Here is a 15,328-nt window from a genome sequence, read left to right as displayed (position 1 = left end):
CAAATTTTTTTTTAGTGTGTTCAGATCAGTGTGTGCTGTGCAAGTGTTCAAGTACTGCACAGCATTTTCTGATCACCAAACACTATAACATAACCGCAGTAAATTCTCCAAAATATTTTGCAATACAAAATTCTAGATAAGCTGAAAAAAGTTGTTAATTTACACAACACAGTTATTCATATCCCTAAATTATTGTAATAAAAAAAAACAAAAAACTATCATCATTGATACATCATAAACCAAGAAATTGAAAAAGGGTATGGGAATGGGACAGCACAGTACAAATTAATCCACCATCAGCAACCAATCAGAAAACAACCAATCAGAAAAAAGTTAGGTACTATAAAACTCCCCTCCTCATGCATCATTTCCTCTTTCAAGCTGTGACAAAAACAGAATAAAAGGCAGAAAACATAATGGGGAAGAAACGAAGTCCTAGATACGATGAATACAACGATGTCCACCATCCGAGAAGAACTGCCAAACCAGATAGAGTTGATGGACTGTAAACTGAAACAAGAGAAAAAACAGAATCGAACAGGTTGATTATCCAATGAAAAGTACTCTGAATAAACATGTAGGTACTCAATGTAGCAACCAAAATGACCTTAATATGTAGCTATCCCAACCCTACTTATGAAAAAATAAGCATAAGAACAGGCGACAGGTAGCAGAGACAACAAGCAGAGTTGCATATGTACCTGATTAATCCAAACTATTAACATAAAACAAGGGAGGGATAAGAATGGGTGGGAAATACTCGCCTCCTGTCATTAATAAAATGAAGATTATAGGTACACTAAAGCTAGCATAATCTACAATTTTATAACATGACAGGAGGCTTCGTATTTGCTGTTTTAACGCTCAGTCAACAAATCCAACGCTGTTTGTTTCGCTGGTACCTATTCTCGGAGCTACCCGAGCAATCCTAAATGGACTTTCCAACTGCGATAGATGACAATACACCGACCGATGGAGATGCCAGTTGATGAAGTATCCCAAAAACGGAAAAAACATCATCCGCTGATAGATCCAATGTACGTGGGGTTGCGACCTGTTACCTAAAAGCTGGTCCATGAGCAGGCAAGCTGACCTATTAGCCATTTCCCTGCAGTTATAAAATGTCGAAGGTCATTTGCGAACTTAGGGACGTGATAAGACACTGTCACCATGTCTCAACTCTTGATGTGTAAGGTTGCTCCACCGATCGTGCCAGGGTCACCCGGCAATGTGGCCTTGCAGGCAGATCTTCAATCTCACGGAATGCGTCTAAGTCCACTACCAAATCGCAATAGAATCGAGTAGGATCTTTCGTTCCCTCCTGGCCTACCCGGTGAGATGTCTCCTCCGAAAATAAATTTATAATGCAGGCAAGAGTGTGGTCAAACTAGCCGTATCCTAAGTGATTCCAATATTCCAAGTCGACTGTGTAATCCTCGGACACGGTAGAAGAAAGACTCCAAAAGGACATCCATTCAGGGTTCCGAATTGAACTTGTGTGGAGGAACGGTGGTCGACTATTCTGGGAATAGTGAATCCCAGGGATATTCAAAGGGATGGGAAGTGCAAACCGGAGTGCAGATTTCCATCCAGATATGTCCTCGTCTAAGAGTGAAAGATGTCTGTGTAGGAGTCGGGGCACACCAGGTACCCCCATAAAGTCTCGTAGGTCTCCTTGACGGTAGTTGAAAAGTAGGTTAGCGCGAATCCAGAACAAAACGGCTCCCGTGAGGGATAAATAGAGTATAGATGGAGGACCCACCATCTCCGAACCCTGTTCACCAGGTATGCGTTCCGAGGAGATGGGGCAGTCCTGACATCTTATCCCAAGATCGTAATGACCGGGGAACTCAAGACAACCAGGGTTTCTGGTCTTACCATGTGATCCATGCGAACGGTTTACCTTCAGACCGGGTAATAGGCCTTCCTTAATCTTGTTACTCGAGCAAGGCAGTGCCCGTTTGCACCATGAAGGTCTCCGTATCTCCTGTCATCTAAATATGGGAGAAACTGTCTGCGCAGTTGTTCGTAATGGTCTGGATATCCAAAACAGAAAGCAATCCTCTGTTTTATATGGTGCAGAATATACCAAAACCTGCACTCACGTAATACCTGAGGTCCATCCGTTAGCCGTACCATCTCCAGGAGTGTGTGTAAATAAGTGGGAGTCTCCCCCCGTTATACCTCTGAGAGAATGTCTTGCGTGTGTTACAGCGGTCCAGATCCAGTAGATCCATTACAGATAGAATAGAGGGATCCAGTCTAAATATGTATATCTTGCATGACCTGGCAGTCCTCTATAACGAAATCAGTAGCACGGACGTCAGATCTAATTGAATGCAGGAGGGACACCCCTCCATGTAATCATCGATGTCTTGCACAGGTACAAGCCTGTGTGATGAACAAATGGTCGGCACTGTAGAGCGTCGAGTGTATGAGAGAGCCGCGCTCTCTACTAATGTGATCGAATATCGTGATAGCGTCCGGCTGATAGCCTGAGCGGGCCGCACCCGTAAATAACCAAACAGTAGAGTCTACATCCGTGACCGGTTCTCTCTATGAGAATGTATCCTCCAAACATGTCCTCTGTATCCAGCTCAGTCTCTGGCTGAGGTTGAGGGAGGGCTGCGCCCTCTAATAACAAATCAGTGTCCGGTTCCGTATCTGAGAGGTGTTCGCTCTCTGTTCCTGAAGATAAAATATTCTCGGATTGAAGTGATGGAGGGCCGCACCCTCCTGTGATCCAAACTAGAGTTCCTAGAGACTCAGGGTGACCAACTGCAGGGTACACCAATTACTAGTATCAGCATAAGGCTGAGGGCAATCTTCGGAAACAACGATGGAAAAACTACCAACTGACTGTCCGGATCCCGTGCGCACTCGCGGGGTCCAGGACGACCGTTGGTAGTCTGAGGAAAGCTGGAGACGTTCTCCGCAATCCACGAGTGCCCGGGAGGTCAGAGGAGGTCAAGTCAGGCCTCTCGATGACCCGAGTGAAAGGAAAAGAAAGTCACGAAAACAAAAAAACAACAATAACGTAGATAAGAGTAAAAACGCAAATTCCATCTCAGCTAGAAGGCAAATAGCAGGCCGGAAGGTAAGACAAGTAAGCCCCACTGAACAGGGCCAGGAGCTAACCTTACACAGGAATAACTACCGATACCTATATGGATACCAGGAGGCAGATACAGAGTTAGTTGTTAAAGACAAGGAAAACACTGCGTTCTCCTGTAGGTGTCTGAGTACCGGTCTTTGCCTGTGCGAAGTTCTCCTTGGAGATGTGCCGTCGCCGGTCTGGCGTAAACCGCGGATGTGTGTCCGGGGTCTTCATAAGAAACCTTGCCCTTCAGGCATGAGGTTTAGGGCCTTCACCCTTCCCACCATATTCAGATGGCCGTATACTGGTGTCCTCTTGGATAGTATGGCAATGGTGCTTGTCTGGACACCTGCCTATTTCCATGTCACTGGTGAGCACTGGCTTTTCCTCAGTGATATTCCCCCAGGCCTGCGGCCAAAAGGGGTTCGGCACCAATAGAGCAGGCCTGTCAGAAGGGCACAGGCCCAGCAGGCCAAACGAATGGACACAGAATAGTTGGCCAAGCAAATAGGCACAGACATAGCAGGCCATTCAAATTGGCACCGACATAGTAGGCCAATCAATGGGGCACAGACATAGCAGGCCAAGCAAATAGGCACAGACATAGCAGGCCGTTTAAATAGGCACAGACATAGCAGGCCGTTCTAATGGGCACAGACATAGCAGGCCGTTCTAATGGGCACAGACATAGCAGGCCGTTCTAATGAGCACAGACATAGCAGGCCAATCAATGTGGCACAGACAAAGCAGGCCAATCAATAGGGCACAGACATAGCAGGCCAATCCTGGGTTGCATATTATTATTATATAATTATATGTTATTTATATAGCGCCATTCAATTCCGCAGCGCTTTACCATGGGTCTTGAATGAGTAATGGGGACCTCTGAGCTTGGGTAGAGTTCCCCAAAAAATTGTAGATCCTCAGAGCACCCTGTGACATAGGGCCCCCAGACATCAACCCTTTTAGACAGTGTAATGCCGTGTGAATAACTTGAAACGGGACTGGCAGTCCCTAAATGCCCAGCAGGCAAATAGTAGGTATTCTAGTTGTATTGGACATACGCCGAAGTTGTTCCAGTGATAATGGTGTCCATAAAATCAAGATATATATTGACCGATATCTTCCTTAAACTGTGAAAAGGTATGCACATGTACATACAGATCTGTGAGAATTCTTCTCTTAATTATAGATCATCATAACACCTGAAGGGTATTGTACCAATGGTCTCTTTCGGGAGTAGGACTAAACTATAGCCAGCACAATGAGTCTCCCCATATAACCTGATAAAATAGAATAATATCAGCGTAGACTGGTCTCCCATACCAGTTTGAACCAGGGCCAGGTTTGCTGTCTTAAAATATCTGCCATGGACAGTGAAATCATACCAGAGTAGACTCACCTGGGACATAGCTGGGCCAGACGAAATCTATACTGTGAAGCACATTCATCTTAGAGCCAACTAGCAATCTGGCTCTGAACAGAGCCTGTGCACTGAGATTCGTAAATACATGAAACTCCCAGATTGAGATATACACTGCCAGTAAACTCCCAGGAATCCGTGATATATACTGCCCTAAAGCACACAGAATCAGTGATATATACTGCCAAAAGGCACACGGAATCTGAGATATATACTGTCATAAAGCACATGGAATCAGTGATATATACTGCCATAAAGCACACAGAATCAGTGATATATACAGCCATAAAGCACACAGAATCAGTGATACATACTGCCATAAAGCACACAGAATCTTATATATACTACCATAAAGCACACAGAATTAGTGATATATACTGCCAAAAGGCACACAGAATCTGTGATATATACTGCCATAAAGTACACAGAATCTATGAGATATACCCTGTCATTAAAACTCACAGTAATCTGTGATATATGCATTGTCATAGAAGCTCAGGGTCTGAGATATAGACTGTCTTAAAAACCTCACAGCACGCTATACACGGTCATGGGAACTCAGTAATCCATTATAAAATCTGTCATAACACTCACACAGCAAGTTGTGAGATCTGCACTGTCATACCAACTACAGAAAACTGTGATAAGGGTCATATCTGTAGGTAAAACTACAGAAATACGTTGAGAGCCGCCGGTGAATCCCAGCAGGGCAACAAAAGCCGAGATCCGACCATGGAAGTAGGAGGGGCCGCGAGCAGGCGCCCCTTCTCTAGCCGGTCGGATGCACGTGGCTAAAGAAACCAGCCGTGGCGAGGCGGCCACGTGCGTGCGCAGACCCGGTCGCAGGGTACTCGCGTCTGACCGCAGGCTCACACCAGAGCTCGGGGAGTCAGAGGAGGCAGCCAAGCAGCTAGTCTCCTGACACCCCGTGGATCTCTCATTTCCTATTTTTTCTAATCCAGATAAATAATAATCCAATTTTGTGATCATTGTGTCATTGCAAATGGACAGGAAACATGGTAGCCTTTTTTTGCATGTCAGCAGCCAGTCACCATTTTCCCTGCTGCTTTGGCTTTTCGAATTGCCTTGCACAATATTTTGCGGGAATGAAAATCGGAAGATCCGAACAGCAGCATTACCTAAATTCTTCCACCCACAAACAAATTTCCCCTGAGGTGCTAAAGAAAAGCCTTTTTTTTCCTGCACTAGTCTAATAAAATTCATTTTTTGAATTCACTCTGAGTATAGGTGTTTTTTTTTGTTTTTGTTTTTTAAGAGAGTTATACTACAGACAGAAAAAAAAAAAACATTTAGCAAAACTAAAGAGAAAGGTGGTTCAGCATTTTATTTAAGCCAAAATGTTTAATATGCAATAAAGTTACAATAAACTGGAATGACACGAGAAGAGTATTCTTGAACCCCAAGGAATTAGAAGATTGGACAACACAACAATTTAAATAATAAGAATATAAGGAGAACAGAGAGTACTCGGAAGAACAGATGGAGTTTTTTATATTTTATATTTTTTTTTTTCACGAGGATATGAATAAGTATATTAAATTGGACTTATGGCTGATATATAGCATAATGGGCACAAAGTTGGGGGTAGGAAGAAGGTAAAATTATGTGCCCAATTGGATATAATGAGAAAAAAAAAATATTATATTGCACAAGCTGGAAGTTAAGAAAACATATGTATAAATGTCGGGATCTCTTAAGAGAAGTAGCAACTTGATAATAAGAGTGCATAATAGATAATCTGAAAAGGATGGTTTGATCATTATATTTTAATAAAAAACTTTTGAAAAAGGTTTTGAAAAAAACACATATAAAAGGGTGTACACTAGATAAATAATAATGGGTAAATTGATAGGGGCAAGAAAGAGAACTTATATATCGTGCACATTATTAAGTTAATGCTGGTAGATATGCAAAATACCTATGTATTTATTTACTATATAAGGAAGGAAAAAGGGGGAAAAAATAGACTTTTTTATGATATGAGGGTATGAATAAGTACCGTATATACTCGAGTATAAGTCGAGTTTTTCGGCAAATTTTTTGTGCAGAAAAACCCCAACTCGACTTATACTCGAGTCAATGTCTGTATTATGGCAATTTAGATTGCCATAATACAGACTGGGGGCTGTGTAGGAGGGGGGCTGCTCCTGTCCTGCAGCTCCTGTCAGCTCCCTTCTCCTCCGTGCCGGTCCGGTCAGCTCCCCTGTCAGCTCCCAGTGTAAGTCTTGCGAGAGCCGCGGGGTCATAGTGCGGCCGCGAGACTTACACTGGGACTTGCAGAGGGAGCTGACCAGACCGGCGCGGAGGAGGAGGGAGCTGACAGGAGCTGCAGGAGAGGTAAGCGCTCTCTGCCAGCCCCCCTCCACTGAACTGCTAATGCCACTGGACCACCAGGGAGTGAGAGCCCCCCTCCCTGGCCAGCTAACAAGCAGGGAGGGGGGACGAAAAAAGTAATAAAAATTTAAATAATAAAATATGACTAATAATAAAAAATAATAATAGTAACATTTAAAAAAAATTAATATAACAAAAAAATTAATATTAAAATTATAATAATTACTAAATAATAATACAAATGCCCACCCCCCTACCAAGGCTCTGCATCACACTCTGCATCACACACACACACACTGCATTCATACACACACTGCATTCATACACACACACTGCACTCATACACACACACTGCATTCATACACACACACTGCATTCATACACACACTGCATTCATACACACACTGCACTCATACACACACTGCACTCATACACACACACTGCACTCATACACACACACTGTATTCATTATATACACACACTGTAAATAAATATTCAATTAATATATTTTTTTTATCTAATTTTATTTAGAAATTTACCAGTAGCTGCTGCATTTCCCACCCTAGTCTTATACTCGAGTCAATAAGTTTTCCCAGTTTTTTGGGGTAAAATTAGGGGCCTCGGCTTATATTCGGGTCGGTTTATACTCGAGTATATACGGTAGATTTCATTGGTTTACGATTGATATGTATGATAATAGGCACAAAGTTGGGGAAAGGAATGAAGGTAAAATAATATGTCTAATTAGTTAAAATGAGATATGTATATTATATTTCACTAGTTGGAATGGAAGAAATTATATGCATATATGGTGGGATTTTGTAAGGGAAGTAGAAATACACGAGAGGAAAAAGGAAAGGGGTAAATAATTTAATAGAATGGTCATATAGATAACTTATTATAAGATTGTTGCACTAATTGGAGAAACAGTGTGTATAATAGTTTGTAAAGAATGGTCTAATCACCATATTTTAATATAAAAGGTTTTGAAACAATAATATACAAAAAGGTTTACATTAGATAAATGATAAAACAGGTATAAGGAAATGGGTAGGAATGAGAGCCCACAGTAATAATTATGCACAATATTAAGTTTATGTTGGAATTTATGTAAATACCTTTTTTTCTTTTTTTTTTTTCCTTTTTTTTTTTTAAACAAAGTCCATTTCTGTCCTCGGGCCTATATGATGAATATATAAATATATAAACCAGTTTCGATTGCCCCCTATGAGCTTCCACTTTAAGGTCAGGTATAGACCTTAGCCCTAGACAATATACGAGATATTGTCAAGGCTTACAGATTGAGGAGATATTTTGTCACCTCAATAGTAAGTATGAGTGAGTATGGGTCTCTCTGTATTATGAGAGCTCAGATGTGTGTGATTGATGTGGGAGGGATGGCAGCAGAAATAGGGGTAACATGACAATGAATAAGATCTGAAGTGTATTTCACTAAATGTTCAGGGGTTAAATACCTCATATAAAAGAATTATGTTGCAGGAACTGCTAAAAAAATAAAAGGAATAGATATAGCGATGTTGCAAGAGACACACTGGAATAAAGTAGATAGGATCAGGTGGAAATACGAGGGATATGAAATAATTTCACAAGCGTCTTTAAATAAGAAAAAAAAAAGAGGGGTGGCTATAATTCTCTCGAAAAGAATAAACAAAGAAGTTATATATGAAGAAGTAGATATAGAGGGTCGGTATCAGATATTAATATGTAAGATGGAGGAGAAAGTCTATACTCTGGTAAATATATACCTTCCAAATGTACTACCAACTAAATATTTTAAAATGATTATAGAAAAAGTAGATAAGGTTAAAATAGGGTTACTAGTAATCTCGGGAGATTTTAACTGCATGCTAGATCCAGACCTAGACAAAAAAAACTAAAAATAATACACCGATAACTAAACATCTGACAAATCAAGCTAGGATATTGAGAAATACACTTCAAGAAAACAACTTACTAGATATATGGAGGGTATATAACCCAAAAGAAAGAGAATATACGCCTATTTCAAAAGTACATTCTTCTCTTTCTAGAAAAGATTTTATATTGGGTGAAGCAAAGCTGGTAGACCAAATAAAAGATATACATATGGAATAGAATATATGGTCAGACCATAGCTATATTATTTTTAATATAAAAGTTGATAAAAAATATAGACCTAACATGACCTGGCGTTTAGACGATAATATTTTGAACAATAAGACAGACCAAATACAAATTGGGGAATTGATTCAATGGTATTTTAAAGAGAACAACTCGGAGGTACTTTCGGCAGCGACAATATGGTGTGCATATATGCATATATGGTGGGATTTTGTAAGGGAAGTAGAAATACACGAGAGGAAAAAGGAAAGGGGTAAATAATTTAATAGAATGGTCATATAGATAACTTATTATAAGATTGTTGCACTAATTGGAGAAACAGTGTGTATAATAGTTTGTAAAGAATGGTCTAATCACCATATTTTAATATAAAAGGTTTTGAAACAATAATATACAAAAAGGTTTACATTAGATAAATGATAAAACAGGTATAAGGAAATGGGTAGGAATGAGAGCCCACAGTAATAATTATGCACAATATTAAGTTTATGTTGGAATGTATGTAAATACCTTTTTTCTTTTTTTTTTTTCCTTTTTTTTTTTTTAAACAAAGTCCATTTCTGTCCTCGGGCCTATATGATGAATATATAAATATATAAACCAGTTTCGATTGCCCCCTATGAGCTTCCACTTTAAGGTCAGGTATAGACCTTAGCCCTAGACAATATACGAGATATTGTCAAGGCTTACAGATTGAGGAGATATTTTGTCACCTCAATAGTAAGTATGAGTGAGTATGGGTCTCTCTGTATTATGAGAGCTCAGATGTGTGTGATTGATGTGGGAGGGATGGCAGCAGAAATAGGGGTAACATGACAATGAATAAGATCTGAAGTGTATTTCACTAAATGTTCAGGGGTTAAATACCTCATATAAAAGAATTATGTTGCAGGAACTGCTAAAAAAATAAAAGGAATAGATATAGCGATGTTGCAAGAGACACACTGGAATAAAGTAGATAGGATCAGGTGGAAATACGAGGGATATGAAATAATTTCACAAGCGTCTTTAAATAAGAAAAAAAAAGAGGGGTGGCTATAATTCTCTTGAAAAGAATAAACAAAGAAGTTATATATGAAGAAGTAGATATAGAGGGTCGGTATCAGATATTAATATGTAAGATGGAGGAGAAAGTCTATACTCTGGTAAATATATACCTTCCAAATGTACTACCAACTAAATATTTTAAAATGATTATAGAAAAAGTAGATAAGGTTAAAATAGGGTTACTAGTAATCTCGGGAGATTTTAAAAGCATGCTAGATCCAGACCTAGACAAAAAAACTAAAAATAATACACCGATAACTAAACATCTGATAAATCAAGCTAGGATATTGAGAAATACACTTCAAGAAAACAACTTACTAGATATATGGAGGGTATATAACCCAGAGGAAAGAGAATATACGCATATTTCAAAAGTACATTCTTCTCTTTCTAGAAAAGATTTTATATTGGGTGAAGCAAAGCTGGTAGACCAAATAAAAGATATACATATGGAATAGAATATATGGTCAGACCATAGCTATATTATTTTTTATATAAAAGTTGATAAAAAATATAGACCTAACATGACCTGGCGTTTAGACGATAATATTTTGAACAATAAGACAGACCAAATACAAATTGGGGAATTGATTCAATGGTATTTTAAAGAGAACAACTCGGAGGTACTTTCGGCAGCGACAATATGGTGTGCATTTAAAGCAGTCGTACGGGGGTATTTGATTAAACTTAAAAAAAGATTCAGAGAGAAAGAGGTCAGACCAGGGAAAATTAGATATAGAATATTATTTGCTGGCTAGAAGAAATAAAAGGTTGCTAACTAGTGATTCACTCAAACAACTTTCAGAGATTAAAACGAAAATAGAGAAAATAGAAAGAGAACGAATAGAAAAAAATATGGAGAGGATGAAAGTAAACTTTTATTATGACAATAATAAGATCAATAAATGGCTAACTAAAAAACGTAAGAAAACAAACGGCAAGAATAGGATCAGCAGTATCAGAAATGATTTAATATTATACAAAAAAACAGAAAGTATAGCCAAAGCTTTTCAAACATATTATGAAGAGCTGTATAATATACCTAATCAACCAAAAGAGGAGATAATAAAAGAGTATTTGAGGGAAATAAACTTTCCAAAGCTTTCTGAGGAACAAAAAAAAATACTAAATGCTCCCCTTCAAAAGATGGAATTTACAGCTGCCATTAAGAAACTTGTGAGATATAAAACCCCTGGTCCAGATGGTCTGACCAATAGATTTTATAAAAGATATCTTGGTAGAACACTTAACTAAAATATATAATGACATTTCATTGAAAGGTATAGGGCCTAAAGAATTATTACACGCAAATATAATCCCAATTCATAAAAAAAGATAAGGATCCTCAAGAGCTAAAGAATTACCGTCCAATTTCGCTTATTAATGTGGACTCCAAATTATTTTCATCCATACTGGCCGACAGGCTAAAAAGAATAGTTATGGATTTGGTAGATAGAGATCAGATAGGGTTTGTCCCCACTAGACATGCGAGTACCAATATAAGAAGAATGATTAACGTTCTGGATTGGGGTGATAGAACTCGGATTCCCCTCCTGACCCTGTCAATGGATGCAGAAAAGGCCTTTGACAGGGTCGGGTGGGGATTTATGATGGGGGTTCTGAAGGCAATGGGTATAGATGGCTGGATGTTGATAGCAATAGGTTCTATTTATCAAAATCCGATGGCGAGGGTGGTGGGTATAGACTTATGCTCAGATTGGTTTTCATAAAAAAAATTGCACCCGACAAGGGTGCCCGTTGTCACCAATATTATATATCCTATCTATGGAAGCTCTTGCAATTAGAATAAGAGAAAACCCGGATATTAGGGGGGTACCAACCCCTGATAGAGATATAAAAATTAGCATGTATGCTGATGACACTATTCTAACTCTTACAGATCCAACTAAATCGGTCAATAATCTGATGAAGGAAATAGAAGCATACAGCAATATTTCAAATTATAAGATAAACACAAAAAAAAACTATAGTGATGTTTAAAAATTGTAAAAAAAGGGTAATACAACTAGTAGTGGTCTTATAAAGCACATTTTTGGAAGTGAAAGTCCCAGGAAAAATATGGATAATTGCTACGCTTTGTAAACTTAAAAATTGATTTCACGATTTGGGGTAATATGATGTTAAAGTTAAAAAAAATATATTCATAATACGATTTTGTTTGAGACGCATTATAAAATATGCTATCGTTGGTATTTAGTGCCAAGTAGACTAAACAGAATTGACCATAATGAGTCTGACATTTGTTGGAGATGTGGGAGTGAAACTGGAAGCTTTATCCATATTTGGTGGAGCTGCAAATTAATTAAGAAACTATAGGATGAGGTTTTTAGAAAATTACATGTTTGGGATAAAATTTTGATAGATCAATCTCCAACTTCGGCGCTTCTACATCTCCACTGGCCTGATTTACCATTATACCAACAATTTTTAACTATTCATTCTTTCATGGCAGTGAAGATCCTGATAGCACAAAGGTTTAAAAATTCTATGGTAATTGATTGTAAACATTGGGAGAAACAGCTGTTGTCTCAGATCAAGAATGAGATAGGTGTGTATATATAGGGGGAAAGATAATGTACAGAAATATGAGATGGGAAAAAAGTGTTTACAAATTCTAGAAGACTATGAGTAGTTCACTAATTCACTTTGGATTTTTGAAATGTTAAAGAATAAGAGATATATAATGTATCCTACGTATGCTGTGTCCTTATCCCACTCTCTATGTTTATGAATGATGTATGTTAGAAGTAAGTGTAGAGATTGAATGTAAGATATTTATTGTGGTTTTTGTTTTTATTCTTGTATGAGATATTTGTAAATTATTTTTCGTCTAAAATCAAATAAAGATTTATAAAAAAAAAAAATGCAATAAAGTTGTACTGGTGCCCAGTGTGTTGAGTGTTCTTTAAAGTTGTAGTTAACTGAATGTGCTATAATGTGCTCTGTTTTCTTTTTCACAGTAGGAAGAAAAACCAAGAACGTGAAGAACAGACAAATGAATCTAAGAAGAACCAATCTATGCCAATAGCATCGTTTTAAAAAAACAAGATTGGTCTATATTGCTCAAATTAATTAACAAAGAAACAATTTCGGATACATGCTATTTAATGTTTGCATTTTACATATACATACATCATATCGCAATAACAATTATATTTCTTCATTTTACAAATGTAATTGTTCTAAAAATAAACACAATCAATGATAATTATAACAATATAACAATAATAATTGTTTGGTAAGCAGCAATACATTTAGAACCTATCTTTTCGGCTATGCATTATTAACCATTTAATACAAATTAGCATAGCATCACAAAATTATGATATCTAACTTTTTAAATAATTCCTGCCTGTTATTCAACTACAGGTAACTAATAGAGATAAGTCTAATAATTTTAATATATCTGTATTACAACGTGAATATTCTAAATTACAGGCAATTACACAATTGCCTTTGTAAAGCTAACCACAAGTGTATTGATATCCTTTATAAAGGATAATCAATTTAACAATTGACAAAGTGCATATCAAGACATAGATGATCGATCACACAACACATTAATCACAAGTTTATAATGCATACTAATAAAGCATAAAAAATATTCAAAAACATCAAGTGCACAAATTTCATATGCATTATTATCAAACACCGTAAGGATCCAGGCGGCAGAGTGTACCCTATCCTACGGTAGGATAGGGTATACTTTATTACAGTGTGTGTACCTGTATGTGTGTCAGTTTGTGTATTTGTTTGTGTCAGTGTGTGTATCTGTATGTTTATCTATGTTTCTTCATGTGTGTCAATGTTTGTATCTGTGAGTCTGAACATCTGTATGTGTGTCATTGTTTGCATCTTTGTGTCTGAGCATTTGTATTTGTGTCAGTGTGTGTATCAGTGTAACTGTGCAACTGTATGTGTGTCAATGTTTGCATCTGTGTCCAGGGCCGGGCTGGGAACAAAATTTTTCCTAGGCATTTTTGGCATTTCACAGCGGCCCACTGATAAGGGGCTGAAGCTAGAGGGGAGGGTGTTTGTCATCACTGATGACAAACACGCCCCCTCTCAAAGTAAGCATATTGTTTCAATGTGCAGAGCACTGCTGAAGAGCTCTCACATGAGAAAAAAGGCTCTGTATTTGATCTGCACAGCACAAGCAAATGTATTAACGTTCTTGCACTGTGTTTGCTTGTGACTTGTCTCTGGTGTCTGCTTAAGTGGGATACCAGAGGACAAAAGGGCCAGGAAAGCATATTGTGCATGTGTTTTGAGCCTGCTTGTGGGATTGTATGTGTAGAGTGAGCTGATTGTGGTGTTTTGTGTAAACAGGTCAGTTTCAGTTCTGCTGTGTTTGTGTTGTAATATGTGTGGCTAGGTGTTGCAGAGAGTGAGAGAGAGTGCTTGTATAGGGGCAAAGTGTGTATAGGGAATTTAGCAAGTGTGTGCATTGGGGCTATAGTGTATATGTGGTTAGGTGATGTAGTGTGTGTAGGGATTGTAAAGAGAGGTAATGTAGTGTGTTTGCTTACAGAGGATCTACTGTGTGCATAGGGGATTAAAATAAATATAGTGTGTGTTTAGGTAGTGCATTGTGTGCCTATGGGGAATCTATTGTGTAGAGGTGATATACCAGTGCTCGAGTCCACCAGGAACGCATGGGAACGGCGTTCCTGCACTTTTTCCACAGCAGGAACGCCGTTCCCATTACTAGTCCTGCAGGACCCAGGGCTGGCACAAGCGGCTGCCAGAGCAGGGGGGAGGACAAATCCGAATCCCCTGCCTCTGACTGGGGACTCAGATTTTTAAACTCACCTCTCCCCCTGCAGTCAGTGGAGTCGTCCAGCCTCTCCTGATAATGTCAGTAGGAGGGGGCGTGACTTTCTCTGCTCTTTTCACAGGACCACTGGGGAGCAGAGGACATCATCAGGAGAGGCCGGACGACTCCACTGACTGCAGACTGCAGGTTCCAGATCATGTCCCACCCCTCCTGGCCCAAGCTAAGCCTCAGGGAGGGGGGAAGGCACTTTAGTTTTTTTTTGTTTTCTTTTTATCCCTTTCCTCAGTCCCTGTCCCCCTATTTAAGGCCCTGTCCCCCCTCCTCAGTTCTTGCCCCCCTCCTTAGTCCCTTTCCCCAGTCCCTGTCCCCCTCCTCAGTCCCTGTCCCCCTATTTAAGGCCCTGTCCCCCCTCCTCAGTTCCTGCCCCCCTCCTCAGTTCCTGACCCCCTATTTAAGGCCCCGTCCCCCCTCCTCAGTCCCTGTCCCC

The 15,328-nt window shown here is 39.0% G+C and overlaps 1 protein-coding gene across 1 annotated transcript in view; it reads left to right on the top strand.

Moving 5' to 3' along the window:
* The window catches only part of LOC134571292 (ectonucleotide pyrophosphatase/phosphodiesterase family member 7-like), a 253,094-nt gene extending 239,991 nt beyond the window's left edge, over window positions 1-13,103 (top strand). The window contains exon 6 of the mRNA XM_063429466.1: window positions 13,025-13,103. Within this exon, the coding sequence (XP_063285536.1) occupies window positions 13,025-13,103 (79 nt within the window). The remainder of the gene's footprint in view (window positions 1-13,024) is intronic.
* Window positions 13,104-15,328: the final 2,225 nt, after the last annotated feature.

The sequence above is a fragment of the Pelobates fuscus genome, chromosome 8 (genome assembly GCF_036172605.1).
Source record: "Pelobates fuscus isolate aPelFus1 chromosome 8, aPelFus1.pri, whole genome shotgun sequence".
Taxonomy (NCBI): Eukaryota; Metazoa; Chordata; class Amphibia; order Anura; family Pelobatidae; genus Pelobates; species Pelobates fuscus.
Note: the sequence above shows the minus strand (reverse complement) of the source record. Positions and strands in the feature narration are given on the sequence as shown.